The sequence below is a fragment of the Oenanthe melanoleuca genome, chromosome 2 (assembly GCF_029582105.1).
Source record: "Oenanthe melanoleuca isolate GR-GAL-2019-014 chromosome 2, OMel1.0, whole genome shotgun sequence".
In the NCBI taxonomy this organism is placed as follows: Eukaryota; Metazoa; Chordata; class Aves; order Passeriformes; family Muscicapidae; genus Oenanthe; species Oenanthe melanoleuca.
The window spans coordinates 92,230,193-92,255,481 of record NC_079335.1 but is presented as its reverse complement, the minus strand read 5'-3'; the positions used below and the strand labels follow the sequence as shown (position 1 = coordinate 92,255,481).

The 25,289-nt window shown below is 40.3% G+C and overlaps 1 protein-coding gene across 1 annotated transcript in view; it reads left to right on the top strand.

The window, feature by feature from the left end:
- LOC130249732 (collagen alpha-1(XV) chain-like) overlaps nucleotides 1-22,111 on the top strand; it is a 115,274-nt gene extending 93,163 nt beyond the window's left edge. Inside the window, 15 exon segments of the mRNA XM_056484782.1 lie at nucleotides 1,641-1,709; nucleotides 2,057-2,098; nucleotides 4,459-4,504; nucleotides 5,327-5,416; nucleotides 8,305-8,354; nucleotides 10,102-10,212; nucleotides 11,560-11,704; nucleotides 14,876-14,940; nucleotides 15,964-16,092; nucleotides 16,267-16,326; nucleotides 17,535-17,594; nucleotides 18,533-18,718; nucleotides 19,753-19,818; nucleotides 19,820-19,869; nucleotides 20,207-22,111. Coding sequence (XP_056340757.1) covers nucleotides 1,641-1,709; nucleotides 2,057-2,098; nucleotides 4,459-4,504; nucleotides 5,327-5,416; nucleotides 8,305-8,354; nucleotides 10,102-10,212; nucleotides 11,560-11,704; nucleotides 14,876-14,940; nucleotides 15,964-16,092; nucleotides 16,267-16,326; nucleotides 17,535-17,594; nucleotides 18,533-18,718; nucleotides 19,753-19,818; nucleotides 19,820-19,869; nucleotides 20,207-20,423 — 1,386 coding nt within the window. The 3' untranslated portion in view covers nucleotides 20,424-22,111.
- Nucleotides 22,112-25,289: the final 3,178 nt, after the last annotated feature.

The following is a 25,289-nucleotide window of genomic DNA, read 5'->3' as shown; positions in this document are numbered from 1 at the left end:
TCTGTTGAAATCTGAAATCTGATTTATATTGATGCAGTTCTTGCAGACACACATAGCTGTGTCAGCTCCCAGGTGTACCAGCTATGGGTGTCATTCACTGTTACCATAGCAGCTTCAAACAGCAAAGGATTTGGAATTCCAGTTCTTTTATATATATCAAGGACTACCCCCACAGGCTCTGAGCTTTCTAGCCCAGGTACAAACAGCACTTGAGCATCTCATAAGGAAGTGGTGTCTACTTTATTAACAAAGGGATACTCACTAATACCTGCTCCCTCTACAGTCACCGTGTACATGTATCCAAAATAATGACTTCTGCAGAGATGGCAGTATGTCCATGCTCACCTACTACCTGTAATTGTGGAATGACAAGTAATGGGCCAAGCTCCTATTGCTGCAAGTCTGTTCTCATGAAAAGATTTCAGACAAACATTGAGACTGGACCACACAACAACTAGCACTGCTGAGCATAAACAGTAAGCTCCACAATAGCAGAGCAATTTGTGTGGTTGTTCTGATGTAATGGGACAATCTGTGCTAGGAAAATGGGGTACCCATGCCACAACAGCAGCTAATGCTAATGCTATTTCTTCTGCTTCAGAAATAATGCTGAAAAAAACACATGGGTATGTTACTGTGTTAGCATAAAGTCAGTATCACTGTATTTCGGCAGAGCAATTTTTGCAAATTAATTCTGTTGTAGAAAGCCTCTGGTTCTACATTGCTCAAAATAAAAAAAAAAAAAACATGGCACACAAACTGCAAGTCACAAATGTCTTGTCTATCTAGACAATAAATACAAGTGAGATAATGTTGCTTTATTTAAGTAGCAGGGAGACTGAGTATTGGTAAGTATCTTCACAGAATTGGTAAGTATTTAAGTATATCCACAATAAAAAAAGACCAGGTACTGAGTGTGGCTTACACGTCTACAAGAAGGTATAAATAGAAATATAGTTCCTGGAAAGTGAAAACAGACAAATTACACAAATTCTAATTGGAAGAAAATGACAGAAAAATTACCACCCACTGACAGAAAATGCCAAAGTGGATTTTTCTTTCTTCCATATCTTCAAACAATATGAAAGTTCATTTTCTGGCTTGTCTGCTTTAACTATACAAAAGCTATTGTAACATGTATAATTAGATGAAATACATCAGGCTGACAGTTTAAAGCAAACAAGCAAACAAAAAAAGTTACCTGTTCTAGTCATCCTTCCTGGAGTGCTCAGGGAAGATAGAATCTAATGGATCTCTAATTATTGATGAGATGGCACATGTCACCACACAGAAAGTTGCATTGATGTGGACTGAAAGGTGAACACAGCCTTGTGCCAAGTATTCAAATTGCACAGTAAAGAGCTGACATACATTTTTTGTAAAAAGCAGTCACACACCCCCAGTCTAGCAGGGTTCCTCAGGGTTGCTAATTAGTGTGCACAGATCTGACTGGCACCTGAAAATCTGTGAATCTTAGCAGTCTTGAGAGATCTAGATCAGTGTAGAATACCTAATTTTCCTTGGATGAGAGATACACTGTCTTTAATTTAGTTTGAATATGCAGTGCTGCAGGTGTTCCAGTTTCCAGTTGGGGTTTATTTTTGTCTAATACCTCCCTTCTTTCCATTTTCTCTTACCAGGGCCCTCCTGGCTTGCCTGGGCCCCCAGGGCCCCCTGGACCCCCAGGACGTATCCTTTATATCAAAGGAGTAAGTACAAGTGGGGATCAGAGGCTGGCTTGTCTCAGAAGCCTGCTGCCCTAGAAGCAGTTTGGAAAGGGAAACATCAAGACTGGTTTCAGTCAGCACAGTTCACAGTGGGTGTGTGCAGTGAAGAAAGATCTCTTAGCCAAAGCCACTGTCATGGGAGAGTTTTGCCCCCATGGCCCCAGAGAGAGGGAAGGACACGATGACAGACCTGGCAGCCAGCTGGGCTTTCTCCCAGGGAGGTGATGGGTTTGTTTCCAGCTTAGCCTCACCATGTCTGTTCAATCTGTATAGTGCATTACATGCTGTATCATACCTGTGCTCACTAATTTCCCTCCTGTTCCCAACAGACAGTGTTCCCAGTCCCTCCCAGGCCTCACTGCAAAATGCCAGTAAGTCCCAGGTGCAGAACCTGCTCCTAGCAGGATGCATGGCCATGACAGGACATAACCAAAGCAGCTGTGCACCCAAACAACATAACCTTGCAGCTTCTCTCCCCCTGCCTTCTGCTTTGCACCAGGGATCTGTGACTTGTTCCTCAAGGTAACAGACTTTCAAGTATTTAGCCATATGTGAAAACTGAGACATTTATAAAATATATGACAGAACTAGATACACTAGACTCTTTTTCTTAAAGCACTTTGATTATTTGTTTCTCCTAATACTTTCAATGCCTTTCAAAGCTTGTGTTTCCACAGTTTAGGAGTTGTTTTGGAAACCTGAATGTGTTATAATGAGTATGTGAGTACAGGTACACATATTTTTTAGATGTATGTATAAATACAGTCCCCATGTTATCATGTCTTTAGCAGTTTTTAATTTCCCTGTCCAAAATAATATTTGTTATGTATTTCATTGTGACATGCATCAGAAAAGGAAGACCAAGTTCTTTATTTGACCCTCAAATGCAATCTGTTCACACCGAATGGCAGCAGGTGAAGATCTGCTCCTCCCTTTCAAAGAGTATGACAAAGCCTTCATTACCTTCAAAGGCCCTGCAGTTTCACACTTTAATGAAAAGAAAGGAGATGCATTTCATATTTTCAGAATGTCCTAGTGCGCTTTTTGTTTAATGAATTACAGAAATTGCATCCTAGAATGAATGGTGAACATAGCTCAGTCCTGGAAGTATTTTCCCTAGAGTAATATCCTACTATCAAGTTATGGGGTGTGTACTTGGAAAGGATTTTGTCTTTAGGAGCCACAGCCCACCCCTGAATAGTGTAGGGCTCAGGATGGTGGTTTTACTTTTCTGTTAAACAGTATAGCTCCAAAAATACTGTGCCCTCTCCTCTAATTTGCACTCCAGTTCTTTTTCACTTATTTTAGAGAAACAACTCTTGACTTCCTCTATGCTAGATGTATTGATACTCATCATCACCCTAACCTTACTGCTGAAAAAAGTTGTATCCCTACTTGTGATCTTTTTGGGAATTATTGATAAATAGTCATTACTCTATGGTAATTTGCCATTTTACAGTTTTGGCTTACCACCTCCACACATAATTTTTTTACCCCTTTGCATTTCTCCCTTAGATCTTCTCACTCCCATTGTATAACACTGTTGTACATGGGTAACATGTGTCCATAGTCACATAAGTATTTGTCAGCCTCACCTCTGAAACCTGACCAGATGAGGCCCTGAAAAACCTGCTCTAGTTGATCCTCCTTTAGGCTGGACAACCTCCAGAGATGCCTTCCAGCCTCAACTCTCCTCTGAATCTCTGTGGAATGATTCAAACAAAACAAACCTATTTTCTCTGAATTTCAGATAATAATAGCCACTTTTCAGAAAGGTTACAATCAGTGAAAAAATAGCACTAACTTTTACATGCACAAGTAATAGAAACATGTACTTGTAAACATCTCTTCATGCACCTGAGTGTGCTAGATAGATCTGTCCTACATTTGTGAGTAATCTCCTAAACCTATCCAAGTTTATAGATAAGAAGTCTGCTGTTCATGCCTACATAAATGGGTGTCTATAAAGAGCTACAGACTGAACCCCACCAGTTTTCCTCATGGGGTCTGAACCTCTGAAGTTCATGGAGCTCTCCATGTGAGTAAGACTTTTACAGGCTAATACCACAGGATTAGCCAGTTGCAGCAACTTCCATTTGTTCATAGACTTGCTTAGTTTCCTTTAAATAGTACGAGAAAGTACCCAGATTTCCAAGCACTGTGCCACATTTCAGTTCCTGCATTGTGCCTGTTTTGAGGACAGGCACAGAGGCAGGTAGCATGCCCACTGTTACAGGTAGCTGGTGTCAGAAAAGGATAGAAGCTAGAACAGCTTCTGCCTCCCCATTGTGGTCTCAATGCATCTGGAACACAGGTCAACATCAGACATAACACAGCCCAGGTCTGATGAAAAGAATAGTAAACACAGGCTGTTATCTCACAGTCAAAAAGCAGACCCTGCTTCCAAATACAGTGCTGTAAATTCAGAATTGTTCTTGGAGAGTGAGTTTTCTGATGCTTCACTGGCACAACTGAGAGTAGGATTTGCTGATGCCTCCAAAATGCATGATGTTACCCTTCAGCTGAAAGCATGTTGCATGTCAAGGATAGCATAATCCTCATAAAAACTTGATCAGCTAATACTCAGACCTGTCAAACTGGAGATAATCCCAGAGTGTTGCTATAATATTTACTAGCATGCAAACTTGCCAGGCTTTTCAGTCACACCAAGTAATGTATTTCCATTGCTTGATATGTATGGACAATTCTTGATGGATTTCTTTGTCTGAAGGTGAACACTCCCTATCCTGGAAATCAAGAAGTTCTTAATGACCATGGTGTGTGATTCTTTTCTTGTACCTTGGTTTAAATAAGTTATCTTTTTTTTTTTTTTTTTTAATTGGGTTTTTCGTATTTAAGAGCTTTTTGCTTTTTCTTGGCTATGGTATAACTGGGGGAAGGGAAGGGAAGGGAAGGGAAGGGAAGGGAAGGGAAGGGAAGGGAAGGGAAGGGAAGGGAAGGGAAGGGAAGGGAAGGGAAGGGAAGGGAAGGGAAGGGAAGGGAAGGGAAGGGAAGGGAAGGGAAGGGAAGGGAAGGGAAGGGAAGGGAAGGGAAGGGAAGGGAAGGGAAGGGAAGGGAAGGGAAGGGAAGGGAAGGGAAGGGAAGGGAAGGGAAGGGAAGGGAAGGGAAGGGAAGGGAAGGGAAGGGAAGGGAAGGGAAGGGAAGGGAAGGGAAGGGAAGGGAAGGGAAGGGAAGGGAAGGGAAGGGAAGGGAAGGGAAGGGAAGGGAAGGGAATCTGGAGGTAGTGGTATACAACACAGTTGTAACTCAAGAACTGTTTCTGCATCTGCTCCAGTGAAATTCACAAATGGAGAATTAGAACCAGGTTTGTTCAGAGGGTCTTAGGCTGGGTGGTTGGGGAAAGGGGAATAAAAGATTGACCTATGAGCGAGAGAGATTGTCTTGCACACATTGGGGTTGGTGAGAGAGGGCAGTCAGGCAGCCATTCAATGATCATGGGTGAGACAGGCATAGAGAGACAGGAGCCATGTGCCTCACATATATGGAAAAATCTGCTCCCACTTTCAGTGGTTTGGTTGTCACTGCTACAGTCTCTGCTGTTTTCAAGTTCTCATGAATTTCTGCTGCTTTTCTGGCAGGTGCTAGAGCAAACAGAGATTCCTGGGGACTGCACAGTTCAGCACATTTAAAAGGAGAAAAGGGAGATAGAGGTGCTCCAGGACCACCAGGTACTATTAGAGACTAAATATAATATGTTATTGACATCCTGTGGAGGAACATATGTTTAAGTTGAAAAGCAATTCAGCAAGATACTTGGATACTTATCTCTGCAGCCTTATCTGCCCAGAGATTTACACCAGTGTTCCTTGATGAACTGACACACAGAACAGCAAAGCTCAGAATGCTGTCCAAAGTGTCTTCTGAAAAGACAGACTGCACATTTGTGAGAACTAAGAATGTGTTAAGTACAAGAATAGATGTCGAAATGGAAGTGGCTGATCAGAGGTTTCTTGACATTTTGGAAGGACATCATGGGCACTTCCTGAGATATTATTTTGTTGTCAGTCTTTCTGAGCCGGTCGTGCTGAAATCCAGTGCTTCACATTTCAGGGAAATACACCTGTGCATTCTGAGTTCAAGGCAGTCAGTTGTTGGTGACAGTCATGCTTCTTACAGGAGATGGAAATGGATTATTTCCATTTCAACTAATTTTTAAAATATTTTCTAATTTATCTGTGAAAATCATGAAGAGTCTGTGTGCACTGAAAATATCAATTCACTAGCAGTAAGAGCATCATAAGAATTATTCTGCACTCAAAGATTGGCTTTCTGTATCAAAAAGTTGATACACATTTATAATTCTTACAAATTCAAAAAGAGTTACAGAAACAAGCATCTGTTTGAAAAGATTTTAATTACAAATGCTTCATTTTCTGCACACTTTGTGAAATCTCATATACTGAGATAAGGCTTCAATCAGTGCCAGAAATCATTTGAAATAGAAAATGCAATATATTGAATTAATGTTGCTATACCATATTTATAGTAATTTTTCTTTAATGCATTGATAGTAACTATATTGACCCCATATAATAACTATAACCCCTCACCATATCTATATAGATATTTTTGTCTTTGTTCCAAACACATGATTCTGCTGACTGGAGAAGATATTTTGGTTATTTTTAAGACAACATCTGTTTGTTGTAGTAAAACAAATTTTCCTGTCTTGTCCTCATTAATTTTTATTCTGATCCAATATCTTAAAATAAGCAGTTAGTGATTCCAGTCATCAATAAACTTGACAAAAAAAAAAGAAGCAAGAAACTTTCCTAAACAGAAAACAAGAAAATTCTCTCTTCTGTGCTGGCTTATCCACCACGAACATATCTGTTCCTTTTCAGGCTCTGTATTGAATAAAAATTAATTTCTTAGAAGTATTTTCTTGTCTATATCTGATGATTTCAGGTGATTCATAAGGAGAAGATTGTGAGAGGATTGTTCTTATGATTTTACTGTAAAACTGCAGCCAGTAAAGGATGGCGAAAATAATACAAGAATCAACTCACTTTTCTGCTAAAATAACAGATTCATTCATTTGATCCAATAGATCAACTGGCTCCAACATTTTGTTCAATGTGAAGTTGAAGCATGCTAACTAAGACCAATTCTGTTGATGCTTTAAAAATATTCATGTTTGGTTTTTGCTTAATGATGTAGCTGCTAAAGTATTCTTTCATACAAAGCAGTTCTCTGCTTCTCACAGGTGTTCACATAACCACTGAGAGAGAAAATTTACAAGCTGGTAGTCGCATAATAAAGTACAGGAATTTTTCAAGAAACATTTTCTGAGGGGAAAGAGGTTGAAACTCTTTCCACTACATTTGTTGAGTTGCAGAAACCAGAAAAAGCTTTTTTGAACTGTGGTATTTGTCCGTGCACTGGATTTATTTTTGCTTCTCACAAAATGTCACCTCTACAACCTTATAAACAGGGTCTGTTAATTGATAACATGCAAAAATATGAAGCCAAGACAAAAAGTATGAGAACAAACTCAAAAGACATGGGCTTCATATACCTTATTCTCTCTTAGACTATTTACTGGTCATCCTAGAAAGACCTCAGATAGTTTTCAGTGTAGAGATCTGAGAAGGACATCTACCATTCCATTCCACCTGTCCATTCCCTTCCCCACACAAGGATCAAGCAGATCACTGCTGCAAGCTGTAATTGGTAAGGCTGGAATAAAACCCAAACAGGTGCCATAATGAGAATACATTTCTGCCCCACAATTTTTGCTTGATTTAATTTTATCAGAATTGGCTCACTGGGAAATGAGTCCTATGGCTGGTTGAGTGTTGGGCCCAAAGGTCTCAAAAATTAATGAAAATCAAAACACATTTGAAGGAAATGCATTGAACTGTTCTGGGAAGCTGCAAAATAGGTTTTTGTTCCCAAATGTATACCAAGCAGAAAATATTTGAAGGCTTTTTGAACCTTTTGTGTGGATTTGACAGTTTTGGCTGAGCAGCACTGGCAGACAGCACAGGTGGTATAGCCATTGAACCTGATACTGGTTTTCATTGCAGAAAAATGTCAAGGAAGAGTTATCACACAATTGGCAGAACAGCAGCAACACTGTCTCTTTCTCTTGTCAGTTCTGGTGCTGCCTTTGCAGGAAAGATCACACATCTACTGATGGATCACCCCACTACCAGCAAAACTTATAGAAAGCTGCTCTTTTATCTTGGCTTCCATCTAAGGGTTAACTTGGATGCTTCTCTTTCACTCCTCCTCCCAGCTGCTATGTTTTCAGAAAACTGGGAATTTTTCATATTTGAGCCTTCTTTGCTTCTATTTTTTCTGAAATCCAATAGATTCAGAAGTTATTAAGGTGGAAGAGTGACAGACAAGACAGGGCACATACAAGATAGGCTGTATAAGTCTTGCTTTGTTAGGAAACCAAACTAAAAATATCTGATTGATAGAAAGGTTAATGCCATTATTGTAAATAGTTTTCCTTTAAACTCTTCAACCAGTAATAGCAAAAGCAGTGTTTTTGAAAAGAAAATTACAGATAATTATTGTACTTTATTGCATTTTATTCATTTTTCAGGTCCACCTCTGCCTCCATCATATTTCAGCCACTTTATTAATAGCATAAAGGTAATTATATCCCATTTGTGTTTGAGCTCTGTTAACCTTTTTTAAAGTGTACTTTACTATAAATTATGCATAAAGCAATGCAACATGGTGAAATACACAAATATAAGGGCATCAGTAATTACAAATTACATTCATTTCTTAAACTCCAGCTACATAGGCACGTTTATTAGTATAGAGATAGCAGTTGTCAGAGGTCTATAAAGATTACTCTTGAAAGAAACTTTATTACTGAGGCTTTTAACCTTCCCAGTGGTATTAAAGTGAGTCATAATTCACTGTTGCCTAACATATCTGCCTCAAATGAATGCTTTTGTTTCCATGCCAGCTCAGGTAAAAGACATCCATTACCTAAAGGGCTTCTAGAACACTGGGTGAGGGAAAAGAGGGGTGGAAATCACTTCCATGTCATGTTATTTATCTTTTAAACACACTGAATAAAATTAAATTATGGAAACTACTTTTCCTGGAAGCTCTTACAGCAAAGTATACCCATACCTTGACTTTTTTGGTCTCTTGCTGTTCTGTTATTCTCTTAGCTGCTTCAAGTAACAAAAATTAAAAAACATGGTATTGTTTTATGTGATTTTAGGTGAATAAGACTCTTTACCAGTAGAAAAACTGGAAAATTTTGAATCAAATTATCATTTAATGACACTACCAAAACTGTTGTGCTGACAGTCTCTTGGAAGGACTCTTAGTGCTGCCTGGTTTTAGGATTTTATTTCTGCTTGGCTGAGTCCACCCAAGTTATTCCTATGGCATAAAGTGTCCCATGTGTGTAGCAAAGCTGATAGGGTTTCTTTGACCTTATAATGTAATGTCTGTAGCTTTATAGATTTAGCTGCCATGAACTCATCTTTCATCTAGTCCTTCAACTCCCCAAAATGGTCTGGAATAAAGAAACCTTTTGAGTTGTGTTTACTGGGAATCTACAAAGACTGGAAGTTGGAGGAGGAGCTGTACATAGCCATGTCCTCTGGGTGTCTGCAGATACCTGCCATTCTTGCTTTGCCCTTTGCCTCTTCTATCCACAGGCTTATTTCTCAGAAACATGAAAATAGTGGACAAAAAAAAAACTCAAAAAAAAAAAGGAAAAAAGCGCAGACAAACAGAAAAAAATAACATGAGGAGAAATGTATAAATGCTTTGGTTGATCTTGCACAGGAGCATAATAATGTAGTACTTCAGTACTTCTTCTTACTATTGCTCTGTTTCCCAAACTAACTGATAATCAGCCATGCAGAGCAGAAGACATACTGTTTAAATTGTCTGCAGTTTTGTGGTGTCTCTTCTGTTTTCCTGGTACTCACCCCCACCCTGCTCTGCTCACTTTGTCACATACTTTCAAATATCTGTCCGTTCAATGTCAATCTTGCTTTGCTTTTTCCTTGGTGATGGAGGAAAGCACAAAGCCAGCCTTTTATTCTTCCTCCAACTCTCCCTTCGCCTCCAGCTACAGCACTGAACAAAGTTTTGCTGGGCAGAATAGCAGGAAACAGCAGCAAAGGCATTTTCTGTGCCTCCACCTAACCCACCTCCCCAGCCCTTGACCTGAGTGAGCCTTGCAGCCTCAATAGAGAAAGCATTCCTTTTCATCCCATATCCCAGAAGAAGAAAGTGATGTTAAAAACATTTCAAGCAGGTGCTTTCCTTTACCAAACTCAGATATTTGATATAAATTTAAAAGTTCAGTGCATTGTGTTCCAGTCTCACTTCTCACCATTCTAAAAATTTTTTTTTTTCAAAGGGAGAAAAAGGAGACAATGGAGTCACTGGTGTAAAAGGAGAAAAAGGAGAACCAAATGGAGGATTTTTTCTGACAGGACCTCCTGGACCACCTGGAAGACCGGGAATAATCGTAAGTCAAGCAATTTGTAGAATGGGAATATTTGTGACTACCCACTTAGAATTAATTTAGAAGGCACTAAAAAGAGACAAACATCAGGATTGCTAGGAACTATACAAAAAATTACATGCTAAGCATTAGGTGAATAGGAGAAAATTGCACTAAGTGTAAACACAGACACTTCACTGCTGTGCACAGAATTACTTTGCTATGAAATACTGATGTCATGTTGTGCTCAGCTGTCTCATACAGCTACACCGGTATGTAGATCATGCTATTAACAGCATTACAAATCAAAGCAGCATGTATAATTCCTGATGCTACTACCTCTACCCCCATAAATACCAAAATAGACCATATAAAGTTAGTGAGAGGCTGACTTGAAAATTGTTGGCCATCTAAATATTTAATTCTATTTCCCTAGTAATCCAAAGACATGACAAAGAAAATAGCAGTGTGTAGCCATCTGCACCATTTCTATAAAATTCAGCCACTGTCTACTGTCTACCTTTTAATTTTATCTTCTTGCAATTGCCACCACAGCTGTTTTGGAATAAAATTCACCAATTCTTTGGAAACTAGTTTAACCCTGGGATCAGGCAACAAATATGTGCATTACATTCCTCTATTGCTGTGTCTGTGTCAAGAATCATGAATGAGTGGGCCACAGCTGAGGATGAAGCATTAGGTTAGCAAGACCACTCTCAAAAGGCCCCCTGGTTCTATTCCACATTGCTGAGAGCCATCTCTTTGCTTAGAAACTAAATTGTTCTGCAGGCAAGAAGGAGCTGGATGGCACAGCTGAGCTCTCCTTGTCCAGGGTCCAATGTGTTCCATGTCTGCAGGATGGAGCACAGAGCAGAAGCCCTCCTCAGGCAGGCTGAGGACACACTGCTAAACTGGAAATGAAGGGAGCTGAAGCCTTTTTGTTCTGCAAGTCTGGCAGCTGGAGAGGTTAAGGGCTGACATTTGATCACAGGAGGGAGAAGACAGAGCTCATCATGAGGTGTACACCCTGCATAGACACACTTTACATTAAAGTCTTCCACAAACTCTCTGAGCCCATCAAAGCAATGAGTCTCAGCATGAGCAGAGTAGAGATCCAGGACTTTGAGAGCACTGTTGAGAGTTTTGCAGGTATCAGCTGCTCAGGGATAGGCATGAGAATTTTCAGAAAGCTTTCTGAAATGTAAATCCTTGACTTTGTTTCAATACGTGGTTAAAATTTTCATTTTCCATTATACCATGCGTTCTTGGAAAAATTACATACAGGCTCACGTCTAAATGGTGGTGGAGTGACAGGCACCTGGTAAATGTTACTACCAGTACATTCAAGGAAATACTTTTCACCACTGACAGGGACCAAAAGGGGACTCAGTTGTTGGACCCAGAGGACCTCCAGGATTACCTGGCCTACCTGGCTTACCAGGTTATGGAAAAATTGGACCTCCTGGCCCACCTGGACCACCTGGACCACCAGGCCCCCCTGCAATATATGGCTCAGGTGAGCTTTCCAGTTTATATAGGAGTGTCCAGCCACAAGCCCACAACCCACACATGACCAATTCTTTCACACCTGGCACCCCCTCTGCATACCTGAATCTGGCTGTTCCCCCTCTCCTCCTGCCCTCCAGCAATTTCTCCCAGAGGTGAGTTGGAACTAAGAGCACAGAAGGGACAATTTCTCTGCAGAAAGTTTCCACTGACTAGTGCCACGGGAATGCAATTACCTGAAGGATCTTTCTGTGGCTGTGGTTGGGAGGAAATCTGCATAGTAGAGATAGGTTACCTTGACAGCTTTGCAAAATCCATCAAATTGACCAGCTGGCTAAATCTGGGACAAAACACTCTTCTTGTGGGGAATAGAACTAAATCCAGCTGGTGGCCGTCACAAGGGGCTTTTCCCAGGGCTCAATATTGAGTCCAGACCTCTCCAATTATCTGGGCTAGAGGATCAAATGCACACCTTAGTGAGTTTGCCCCCAGGTCAGATGGGAAGGTTGATCTGCTGAAATGTTCTACAGAGGGTCTGGACAGGCTGGGTCAGTGGGCAGAGGCCAGCTGTAGGAGGGTCAGCAAGGCCAAGTGCTGGGTCCTGCCCTGGGGTCACAGCAGCCCCAGGCAGCTCCACAGGCTGGGGCAGAGTGGCTGGAAAGCTGCCCAGCAGAAAAGGATCTGGGCTGCAGGTTGGCAGATGTTGAACACGAGCCAGCAGTGCCCAGGTGGCCAAGAAGGCCAATGGTCCTGGCCTGGATCAGCAATAGTGTGGCCAGCAGGAGCAGGGCAGGGATTGTCCCACTGTACCCAGCACTGGTGGGGCCATACCTTGAATCCTATGCTCAGTTTTGGGCCCCTCACTTCAAGAACGACATTGAGGGGCTGGAGCATGTCCAGAGAAAGGGAAACAGAGCTGGGGAAGGGTCTGGAGCACAAGCCCTGTGAGGAGCAGCTGAGGGAGCTGGGGGTGTCTAGCCTGGAGAAAAGGAGGCTCAGAGGTGACCTCATCACTCTCTACAACTGCCTGGAAGGAGGGTGCAGCCAGGAGGGGCAGTCTCTTCTCCCAGGTTACAAGCAACAGGACAAGAGGAAATGGCCCCAAGTTGTACCAGGGGAAGTTTAAATTGGATATTAGGAATTTATTTTTTTTTCTCCTAAAGGATTGCCACTGGAACAGGCTGCCCAGGGGAGTGGTTGAGTCACCCTCTCTGGAAGGCTAACCATGGCACTTAGGGACATATTTTAGTACAGAGTTTGCAGTTCTGGTTGTCACCAGTGGAGGTGATGATCTTAAGGGTCTTTTCCAACCCAAGGGCTTCTCTGATTTTCTGATGAAAAGGCAGTACCCACAGTAGTACTCCTTTTGGGTCACAGGTTTCCTAAAGACAAGCTTCATACTGTTTATGTCCAGCCTTAGATTCTGGTGGATAGGGTCTTGGACTCCTCTGGCATTACTTGACAGGTATGCCTGAGAAAATGACTAATTCCTCCCTCTAGGATCTGTGACCAGCATGGGAATCCAGACAGGTAAAACCAGACCAGAGCATTCCTTAATCTGAGCTGAGGATGGTGTACTAGTAGAAAAGGAGATTTCAACAGAATAGAGATGCTGTGACAGAGATCTGTTCTTCCTAAAGTTTTGACAGGTCTACCAAATACAGGTCTCCATTCCTGAGAACTAACAATTAGCCTGCTTTCCCACCTGTGCTTCCAGTATGCTAGTTTGAGGAGAAGACATATCTCTCTTCAATTTGTTCTCTCCAGATATTTCTTGAACCTGGTCAGCCTTGTTTATATAGCAGGTGAGACTTCCAATCTGTCATCCAGTCAATAATATTAATTCAGTGTCTATCAGAAGTATTCATCCTCTGAATAATATTTGAGAAAGAAAAAATCCTTAACATATTCAACATTGGACCATAGGCTTTATGTGAATCAGTACCTGATCATTATGATGCAGACAGATGCACAGCATCCATGAAGCACATAAAGGTCTTCAGGCCTTTTCCTGTGTAATTTAGATTAAGCACTTCTGGATATTAGCTAAGAGACCCAGTCAGACAAAACAAATTATTAGTAGTATTCTGTCCCTATACTTTCATTTATGCTCTCTGCCATTAGCCTTCGTCATCCTCCTACACATTTTCCTCTTTGCTTTGTAAAAAGGTTCTTTGGGCAGCACACATTTTACTAAATGTTCAGAACAGATATTAATTTATTCCCTATCTTTGAGGTTCAGTTATCTCTTTTAAAGCTATTGCTATCTGTAATTACAGAGTTCACATTCTGTAGTATGGAGTTCACATATTGTGATGTGGGGAAAGAGGAGTAGCTTATCTGCAGGCAAATAGCTGTAAACACTTCTGAGAGCTGACCTCCTTCCCCTGCCATTGACATGAAGGACCTGCTCTGGAATATACTTGCAAATGCCTCAGTGCATAGATACTTCTTGTAAAAGGTGATTTCGAGCCTCCTCTGGGTTTCACAAAACCAAACAAGTCTTGTGTTGAGGTTCCTTCTTACAAGCAGCTTTGAAGTGCCATTATCATGCCATGCATTTGCACAAAATGCTTTGTCTTCCATATCTTTGAAACTTTCCTGCCTTAAAAGAAAGAAGTTTTTACTCCAGAAAACAGCTCAAGGTGAAGAAATTCACTTTTGGAGTAGGTACCATGTGGTATGGGCTGCAGTCTTGGAAGTCCAAGTTCATATTCCTGAAGAACTCTTTTTTGCTTTGTAGCACAAGCTGAGCTTACAGACATAAATTTTTCATCTCAGGAAAAGTAGATTTTCATTTGCCTTTAGAGCAAAAGATGTAATGACTCCCTCAAAACTTATATGGGCAGGAGCAAAAAGTTCTTCCTCTTTCATGTGCAGTAGCTAAAAGAACAGTATTCTGGTCTATTTAAATAAGTTTTGTTCTTCATTTGCAGTTTCTACAACAGATTGCAATCTGTTGGCCTTAACCCCCCAAAAATCAGAGAAGAGACTGTTTGCTTCTAAAAAAATCCTTAGAATGTATTTCTGTGGTTGACCTGAGGTATTCAGGACACGACTATGGCTATTTAAAACTTCCACTGCTCCTGGACACCACCACTAAGTCATTTCTTTGTGTCACTCACATTTTCTCTCAAAAAAGATGACCTTCAGCATGTATTGTATGCTTATTTTATTTTAGCAGCTGCAATGCCTGGGCCACCAGGTCCTCCTGGAGAGCCAGGGTCACCTGCCACCAGGAATCTGGTAAGAGAGCAAAATAAGGAAGTTTGCTAGAGAAAATTCTCTTCAAAACTTTTGGTGGTCACTAGTAGCACTGAAAGAGGAGTGAAAGTTCCATCCTGTGTTTTTATTTAGTAGAATGTTTCATAAACCACATGATTTTAAATTGCAAACTGTAGCTTTCCCTAGAAAATCTAAAAATCATTGTGCCAGAGAATACATATAAATTTGTTTTCTTTTCTTATATTAGGAAATTAATCAAAATTGGGTCCAAGATATCCATGAAGAAAGAAAAAAGCAGCTAAGGCAGAAGTCTCAGTAACTTCTAAATTAAGAATTCATAGTTTCTGTCAAAAAAAAAAAACAAACCCCCCCCTTTTTTTTTAAAAAAAAATATAAACCAACTGCCAAAAACAAAAACCACCAAAAAAGCCTGAGGAAACCCCTACAAAAGCCCTATTCAAGTTAGCAGAGGGCATTTGTTGCAATTCTCAGGGAAGAAACAGATGTTCAAAGACTAGTTCCCCAAGACAGAAAACTGTAGTTGCAGGGTGGGAGCTGCTGTCTCAGACAGAAGATCTGAGCTTACTTAGGTCAAAACAAAGATTTTTTTAAAATATATACAAATCTATAGGAGGGTCTGCATGATTTATAAAGTACTCAATGCCTTCTGATAATAAAGAAATGAGAAAAAGAAATGGGAAAGAAATTGCACTATCCTGAAATTTGTCCCATTCTTAAACTGCAGTTCTCTTCTGAACTCTGCCATTTCGACCCAGGGTGCTAAATGGTAGGAATGCAACAATCTTCACTCTGTACAAAATTGTACAAAATTGCTGTTGTTCTACTACAATCCACAGAATGATCATGCTATTATGCCAAAATAGCAAGATACTCATATTCCTTTATGGATTAAATTACATAAAACTGACTTTATGAGCATTTCCTGCAGAAGAAGCCTTGACATTTATGTGTCCAAATGAGACTATTTAACTTGCAGAATGTTTTGTGTGTCTGATGAGTATGTTTCATTTTCCTATTTGACAGGTTACAACATTCCAAAACATTGAGGGTATGTTGGAAAAAGTTCATTATGTAGCAGAAGGTACCCTAATCTACCTGAGGGAAACCAGTGAGGTTTTTATCCGTGTTCGGAAAGGATGGAGAAAATTGCAGGTACTATTGCACCACACCCTAATCTTTACCAACTCCCTTCCTCACAATGAAGGTGAGGGAGATATTTTTACAGAGGGAGGGAAGTGTGGGTGCAAAGACTCTGTTTTTTTTTTTTTATAATTCAGAAGCTCCTGGTGATATTTTTTGTTCTACTTTCCTTTTTGTTTCTTTCAGCTTGGTGAGTTAATTCCCATCCCTGCTGACAGCCTTCCTCCTCCAGCCATATCAAGCCATGTAAGTACAAAATATTGGACTGTAAAAACTGAGTCTAGATGTGTGATACACTCAGCAGAAGTTGTATGCAGATCTCTGCACAACAATATTTTCCACCAAGATTTGTCAGTTCAAAATAAGCATCCTACCACTCCATGAGCTTGCAGATTGATTTGCTTGGACAGTCATCTGTTTCCAGTATCTTCTGAGATTCCAAACACTACAGAGACAAAGCAACATTTACAAAAAGCAGAATAAAGTAAGCTGCCCACAAAAAAAATCCAGAAAAATAAACAAACAAAAAACCACAAAACAAAACAAAACAAACAAAAAAATTAAAAAAACCCCCAAAACTAAACAAGAGAGACCAAAAAACTAACAAAAGAGAAACCAACCCAAAACCCACAAGCCCAGAGAATTCTGTTTCATAAGCCTGGTATCAGTCATATCAAGTCCTGATCCCCTTCAAGGAAGGTCAGAAAAGGTTTCTGAAAAGCAGATTTTCTTTGAAAGGTCATAGTTCTGTATTCAGTGCACCATAATCATCACCTGAGAGTAGCTTACCCAGCAGTGTGCAGAGGGTGCACTCTAAAGCCTCAATTGTGAGTTTGGACCTGACCCCATTCTGCAAGTTATTGTACCAACCTGCATCTGAACATGCTGTCTGTCCCAAAAAACTGGGGGAGGATAAAAACCAAGAAATGACAAAGGGAATAGAGAAAGGTTTTTTGATGACAGCTTAATTGGTCTGCTGAGAAAATGAAAGGGCAAAAGAGTGCTAGGAAGGAGCAGTGAGAAGGAAGATGGCCAGAAACAAATAAAAAAGGTTGCTGTAGGTTGGGGAGAAGTTCACCTAGCACACTGGGAAAATGTCTAGACCTCAAGTTATGAGAAACTTTCTGCAGCCTCCAGTTGACACCACCTGAGTTTCCCATCTGCTACAGCCAATGGCTTGTTACTCATACTTGCCATAATTAGAGAAGAAACTTTGCTGTTCCTGAAACAATTAGCACGGTTGAGAAGTGTTTCCACCCATTACGTTTTCTGTTTTCACTTCCTGCTTGCTCTTTCAGTTTTGATTTTCCTCAACTGTTCTTGTGCTCCTATCAAGAGCAGACTGCTTTAATGCAGGACTCCAGGTTTGATTAAATTTTTATTTAAAAAGTAGTGAGTGTCTAAAATTCTGACCTTTAACTTTTTTTTTCTTTTTGCTTGTGTTCAAATAACAGGGATTTCAGTCTATTCCAGCACTGAGACCAATATCAAATATGAACCATGGAAAACCAGCAGTAAGTATGAAATCTGTATAGCAGCTGCAGATGTGTGCTTTGTAAAGGGATAGTTTGCATCTTGAGGGACAGTTGCAATATTTGCTCTGCAAACTCAGAGATTTTACTTCAAAATTTACAAATACACTTTAACTTGTTCAGACATCTCAGACACAATTTGAAATTGTTCCCTCCAGATCCATTTTCATCATCCCAGGATCTTTCCCATCTCAGAGGAAAAAAAAACCCTGACTCTGAGTTAGGAATACCTCTTCATTTAGTGATTGCACCTGCAATACAGAGTAACTTCTAAACTAACCATAGTGAAACAATTAAATAATTAAAATATTCATAACAATATTTTCAATCTTCACCGTGATGCTTGGCTTAGGTAGACACTTTAGAACTTAAGCCTTTATTTAAAATACTTTAAAATATTTAGACAAAGAAATAAGATAACTGGCATATCTAAAAAATGAAACCAGAAAGAAAAAAAAGCAAGAATGTGAATTAGTTCTTGCATCTTGCTGCTTGACTTAAGCATGCTACTTCTGGTATTTTTAAATGGTACCTAGTCACTTCTTACTATTTTTTCCATGTTTTTAGGATTTGGGATTTTGTTCCTGTGAAAACTCAAAAATTTCTGATTGAAAATATTAGCTGCTTCTAAAAGATTGTTATTTTTAGGAGTATATAACCTTCTGTGGATTACTTTCTATGGTTTCCTTTCTTCTAATCTATGGTTTCCTTGACTTTGAAAGATAAATTGATATTTCTGCTAAGGATCTCATGGTTCTGGGAAATGTAATGTTATGGCAAAAAATAACTTTCATACCTGTTATGAAGGGTACGTGTTCTGTGCTGGCAGGAGGAGGGGGCACTGTTTTGTTCCAAACATGTATCTTCCCTGTGTGATAAGTATTTTTTTTAATGGTGCTTCTTCTTCTTTTTTCTTCCAGTTGCACCTGGTGGCTTTGAACTTCCCATTGTCTGGTGACATGCGAGCAGATTTTCAGTGTTTTCGGCAGGCCCAGCTTGCAGGTTTGACATCTACCTACAGAGCCTTCCTCTCATCACACTTGCAAGACCTGGCCACAGTTGTCAGAAAAACAGACCGACAGCATTTGCCAGTAGTCAATCTCCAGGTAAAAATGGGTATTTAGTGCTTTTTTTATTTAGGCTAGGCTGTAGGTTCCCCCAAAAATCTTGGAAAATAGCAAAAGCACTAAGTTTCAGCCCAAACTGCATTTTATAAAGAAGAAGCTTTGCTTCATGTTTCACAGCCAGAGTCAAGAAACAAAAAAAGTAGTGATGAAGCAGAAAACTACTGAGTTATTATGTTCTATCTTCTAGTGCTGATCACAGGATGAAATGCCTATTTTTCTCATTTCTAAGAAAAATGCAAATTCTATGCTTGGGAATGCTGTTGGATAGACCCCAATGAAACGGAGAGTCTAGAGCATGAGTCATTTTGTGGTCTCACATAAACAGACACACTCTAAAACTGAGGAAAACAAACCATGTCTTTGTAGCATTGGCTGGCTCCCAGGACAAGCGGCCAAAGAAACCTACAGGAATAACACATGATGCTCGGAACATGTTGAACGGATGCTGCTCTGAAGTGCATGCAAACACAGAGCCTTGAGAGAAATTTGTGAAGACAATATTGTCTCAACTTTGACTGGGAAAACTCAAAAGCAGTTTGAGAGGAGGCCAAATGCAAAGGGTTTGGCCTGAATGTTTGCAAGGGTTTTCACAAAACTGTGACCTTAACAGAAGTTCCAGTAGAAGTTATGGCTGTATTTTCTCTACAGCTACAATAGTTATAAGCAATTTTTCAAACAATGCCTTAGGAGGAAAAGGACAGGGGATGACCAAGCTGAATTTTTGGAGTAACAACAGAACAGAGAGACAACTCTGAGGCAAAGGCATGGACCAGACAGCTATTTACATAGAGATGACAGAAGAGACAAGTTTATTTGGGAATATTATGCAGAAAGTGATGGGAAAGATGAAATCACAAGTCTCCTAAAATGCAGATAAAATTTTCAATTTACAGATAAATCTATAAAGGAATTTGAGATCTGACTTGGGATTTGAGACTTATTTGTAGATTTGTGTACTTATTGTAGATTTGGGACTTATTTTGTTTGTAAAAGTGGCTTTGAAATTTTAACAGGGAGAAACCCTTTTCAGTAACTGGGAATCTATATTTGATGGAAATGGTGGACAATTCAACATTCAGTGTTCCAATATATTCCTTCGATGGGAGGAATGTCATGACTGATTCCTCTTGGTGAGTTGACATTACCATTTATGTTTTCTATGTTACATGTAAGAGATTTTCTTCTACTTATATCAGCTACTAATAGAAATAGTAGCAGTATCTTGGGCCACTAGATGTGATAGAAATTTCTCACTTTCTTTATGCCAATTTTCTTTGCCTTCTCTGGTAGTCTAGAAATGGGATATCAGGTTGTGTTCTCCTTTCTTTCTCTCCTTTCTGTCTTCATCTTTACCCAACCACTCTTTGCTTCAAGCACGAGGAATGCAGATCACCACACATCACAGGTGTGCAGTTGAATAAAGCAAGAGATTTTTCCAGTAAATAACTTCTTAATGTTACCTTTCAGGCCTCAAAAAATAATATGGCATGGTTCAACTGCAAATGGGATCCGACTGGTTAGCAACTACTGTGAAGCCTGGCACACAGCTGATGTGGGAGCTATGGGACAAGCATCACCTCTGAGCACAGGGAAACTTCTTGACCAGAAAGTATATAGCTGTAATAATCTGTTTATTGTTCTCTGCATTGAAAACAGTTTTGTGTCTGACCCCCAAGGAAAATAATCCACCTGCTGCACATAGGAATATTCCATTTGACGACAGAAAAAGCTGACACTGAAATTTCATTGGTAATGATGTAAATATTTTAATTTTTGTAATTGCACATTTCAGGAAAAAAAATAGCCAAGGAAAACATACCTCAACACAAACCACATTCCAGTTAGGTGGAACATCCAGTGCACACATTACTGGCTTAAAGCCCTTCCTTCCACTTGAACCCCATGTGGTTTGAAGCTTGCCAGCAGTTAACTCATGTTCTTCTGCCTGAGCTGGAGGTCACCTAAGGGCAGGAGCCAAGTGTGGTCTGTGAGGAAGATCCAGTAGCCTGCCTGGTAAGCAGTCTGGCTCAGCAAGGCTGCTGCTGCTCCACAGCTGAGAAGATGCATGGCCCGTGCTCTCCTTTTCACCTGCACAGATTTTGGATACCCAAGGCACAGTTCATACATGCTCATATACACAGAGAATACTGGGAGGCTCTTAGGCCTCACAGAGCTCCCATTTGCAAAACAAAGCTTTAAGAACAAGGTGCTCACCTCCTCTGAGTTTTGGTGGAAGCAGAGTGCCTGCCTCCTGTAAGCTTGTACGGATCTCAGCCTGGTGCTTACACAGAAATATAGCAGCTCCCACATCTTATTTCAGCTTTTCTCTTTGCAGATTCTAGGCATAGGACTTTATGCAGGAGGAGTGAATTTCACATTGACAAAATCTGGTCTTTATTTTGGTGCTATTGTTACCAGGAAACCCGAAAGCAATGTTAATAGAAAACATCCTGTTTAACTGGTAGAACTGAGCAAAGCAAATGCAGACAAATGAACCATCTGACCTTTATTTATTTCATTGCATATTAGAGGAAGTCATTTCCTTTTGTGTCAGACTGACGAATGAAATATGTCTGTCGTGGTTTCTTCAAAATAGGTTCTACACATTGTTATCCCACTAAGTTATATGTAAAGTGATTTTCCTTTTTGTGAATTTATCCTTCTGGCATTCACATAATTAAAGAACTGTTAATATAAAATAACTGCAACAATTATAAGAATGATCAGGAAATGGTAATATTTTTCACTAATAGTATCACCATAATATCTGAAGTATTTTGCTGATATATTTGTCTACTGCATACCTTAAACAATATATTTACTTATGTTTTATCAGGCAGTGACTATGGAGGTCAAACTCCACATTATCACTTCTTTTAAGATTTAAACAAGAATTTGTGTTGGAAATACATGTTCATTTGCTGACAAATAGAGTATTAAATAACTAGACAGCATTTGTCAACAGACAAAAGCAAATTACACTTACAATACTAAAATGATGTAATTATACAACTAAATATTTTGAAATACAGCTTTATTTTCCCAATTGATTATAAAAGCTTATTTCCCAGGGTCACCTGAATGATATCTTCATTTTTTTCCTAGAAAAGCAAAAAATTTAAATTACTCCATTATTACAGCGTGGCAATAAGGCAAAAGCCATTTGTATTACGTTTAAAATGTATGCATAACAATTCACTGCACTCATTTACAGTCGACTTTCCTAAAATACTGAGCCACTCTTGTGCCAAATTCCTCCAGTTCACAGAGATGGAAGAGTTATTTATGTACAGCAGGGTTTCACTCTGAGTCACAGAAGGATCAAGGGGGGAAAATAAAGCGCTTTTACCTGCTTCAAGCAGGAACCATCTACTTTTAGTCCTTTATGGCTAGTGGGGTCTCTGCTTTAAGGCACTCATCTACATCAGTCCCCTTCCTCGAGCAGCACTTGGGGAGCTGGCTGTCCCTTTGCCTGTGACAAGTGACAAGAGGTGGCGGGGTCATGGGGTCACACAGAAGAGCTCTGTGAAGGGGGATGAGAGAAAAGGAATAAAAACATGCAGGTTTCAGGAGATACTGAACTAGAGTATAAGTTCAGCAAAATGCATCCAGAGATCTTTGTGCCAGTCCTTTCACAGAGCTAACCCATCCCTGTATCCTGAACAGAGCTTAGCAGGGAACTGAAATGGTTAAGCAGCATCAATAAGTTGCAAAAACACTCTCTGTGTTTGCTTCCCACCTCTAACAATAATCTGCAGGCTACAGGAATTTATTGCACACCCTTTAACAGTATACAGAGCATGAACTGTGCACCACCTGAGCTGCTGTGGTGCTGAGTTCACTGGCTTGCTCACACACCAAGGGAGTTGCCTTTACCAGAGAATGGCATGAGAGACCTGTTATAAAGATGATGTTTCCCTTTGGGAAAACAACAACAACAATACACACCTTTTTTCAAAGCCAGTATTGTTCTTTAGATTCCCTAGTATAATTAAAAACTAAAAATAACATTCATCAAGAATATGACAGAGAAAAAAAATTGGCCTGGTACTCAAAAATAAATCAGCTTTCTACACCAAAGGAGAGTACCTTTTTCAGCACGGTTCCAACATGAAGGTCAGCTGCACTTGAGGAAGAATGTTTGCTAATTCAGGTAAGAAACTGTGTATAGGGCAAAGTAATCACAAAGACAGCACTAGAGCAAGGTTGAAAACAGTAATTGCACAAGAAATCAATGTAGCAGTTCTAATTGTACTGAATTGTGAATACCCCAATATCCTGATCTGGCCCACTGGTTTTGCTAGCAGTAGGCAATCAGCAGGTCTTTTGCCCTCCTCAGCTTAGGGACCTTTTCTCTGGCAATCACAAAATTTGTTGTGTTACCATCTATCAATAGTGTGCTGCGCTGCCCAGAACTGCAGTGAGAGGAGCAGTTTCTCTTCCCATTGCTGTTTAATCAAGCCAAACCTGCAAGTTTCTGCAGTGCAGCATATCCATCTCAAAGGACTGACAATTAGCAAAACTCATTTTGGTGTAACCAAAGACTGCCAGCCTTGCTTCTGAGCTGTGCAGTGAAAGAAGAAAGAACAACTCGTCCTCCCTGGAAGATTCCACAGTTCCTCTTCTTTGGCACTGAGATTTAGGTATTACTTCTGCATTAATACTTGCAAGTCTTGTTTTCACTCCAGTATTGTCCTGGAGAAGAGAACCTGCCTTCTAGATTTTTGAAAAACTAGATGCTAGAATTGCAATTTCATTTTCGTGTTCAAGTAGTGGGATTAATGCCATGCATGCATCTTAAAAAAAAAAAAAAAAAAAAAAAAAAAAAATTCTGATTGGGGTTTGGCTTTTATTTGCTGTTTTGATATATAGTTTGAGCCTGCACTCTAACAGTTCCTCCCTGCTGCTTCTCCTTAATACTTCAACAATAGCTGCCCAGAGACAGAAATATTTCTAGATTAACATCTCCTTGACTACTTTGATCCCTTAGCCTGAACCTGGCCTCCCTTTTTACCCAGTCAGAGGGCTGCTACTTGTTGCATCTTAAAAGGCCTATTCTGTGACTTCATGCAATTTCCACTGTTACCAGTTGATCTAAAATTTTTCCTATTATATTCCCTCCCGCTGTATCTATATTTTTAAAAACCCCACCATAACACCACCCTGTTCTACTCCTAATGTGCCTAAGTAATGGCTCTATGTACACACAGCCTAACCTGGAGCTGCACTCAGAGTGGATGTCTCAGCTCCAGCACTAGCAGACTTTGCATGTGAGAGAGGGAACCCAGAGTCAGAACATCTCTTCATCCTGTGTGGGCAGAAGAGAGTAGTGGAATTACAGACAGCACAGGCTGTGGGAATTTCTGCATTGTGCTGGTTTTCCTGGGGTAGACTTCATTTTCTTTGCAGTAGCTGCTATGGGGCTGTGTTTTGGCTGTGTGCTGACAACAGTGTTGTTAACACAGAGATGTTTTCATTCTTGCTGATCAGGGCTTACACAGAGCCAAGGCCTTTTCTGCCTCTCACCAGTGAGGCAGCTGGGGGTGCACAAGAAGTTGAGAGTGGACACAGATGGGACAGCTCACTACAGGGATATCCCATATCAGATGGGATCATGCTCAGCCTATAAAATGGGGGGAAGAAGCAGGAAGGGGGAATAATTCCAGCAATGGCATTTGTCATCCCAAGTCACCATTCCACCATTCCATTCCAGCCCTGCTCTCCTGCATATGCCTTAACAATGCCTGAAAAGGGGAAAAGCAGTGAATTAATACCTTATTTTGCTTTGTTTGTGTTTCACCTATCAAACCCAAACCACAAGTTTTCTCATCTTTACTCTTCCAGTTCTCTCCCCCATGCCACCCTGAGGGAAGTAAGCAAGCAGCTCTGGGGGGGTCAGCTGCCAGTCAGGGTTAAACCACAACATACATATGAAATCAATTCAGCATCACACCCTGGTGTTGATCAGAGGTAATATAACCTTCCCTCAGCCTGTCTCAGGGATACTAGTAATGCTTCAGCAGAAAAGGGGGCGACAGCCCTGTTGGACCTTATAAGAAGTACCTAAGATCACATTCAAATTCAAGCCAGGATGATGATAACATTGCAGGAAATATATGCTTTGTATGGTGCACTTTGAGTATGTTCACATGAACAGCAGTATAATAACTGTGTTTTCCATGGATCAGTAACAATTCCACCTCACAGGTGTTTTGTTTGACCTTCCTTGGTTCCAGACATACTCATTGAGGTTCTAGCCATAATGATGATTTGGTACTGGAAAAACACTATTTCCCCACTGAGTTAAATGGGTGGGTTTTAGCACCCAAAAAATTATTTCTCAGTATTTAGCTTTGCTCTACAGTTATATATTTTCACATTGCAGGCCTCAAGGTTTCAACGGAGGCTAGTCTCATCCCCAAGGATGTACTAGAAAATTATCACAGCCAAGGCAGAGCTATTAGCAGAAATATCACATCTGACTGACAGCTGAACTGTTCCCCGACACAGTTCTGGTCAGTGCCATTTTTAACCCTTCCAGCCACTTCTC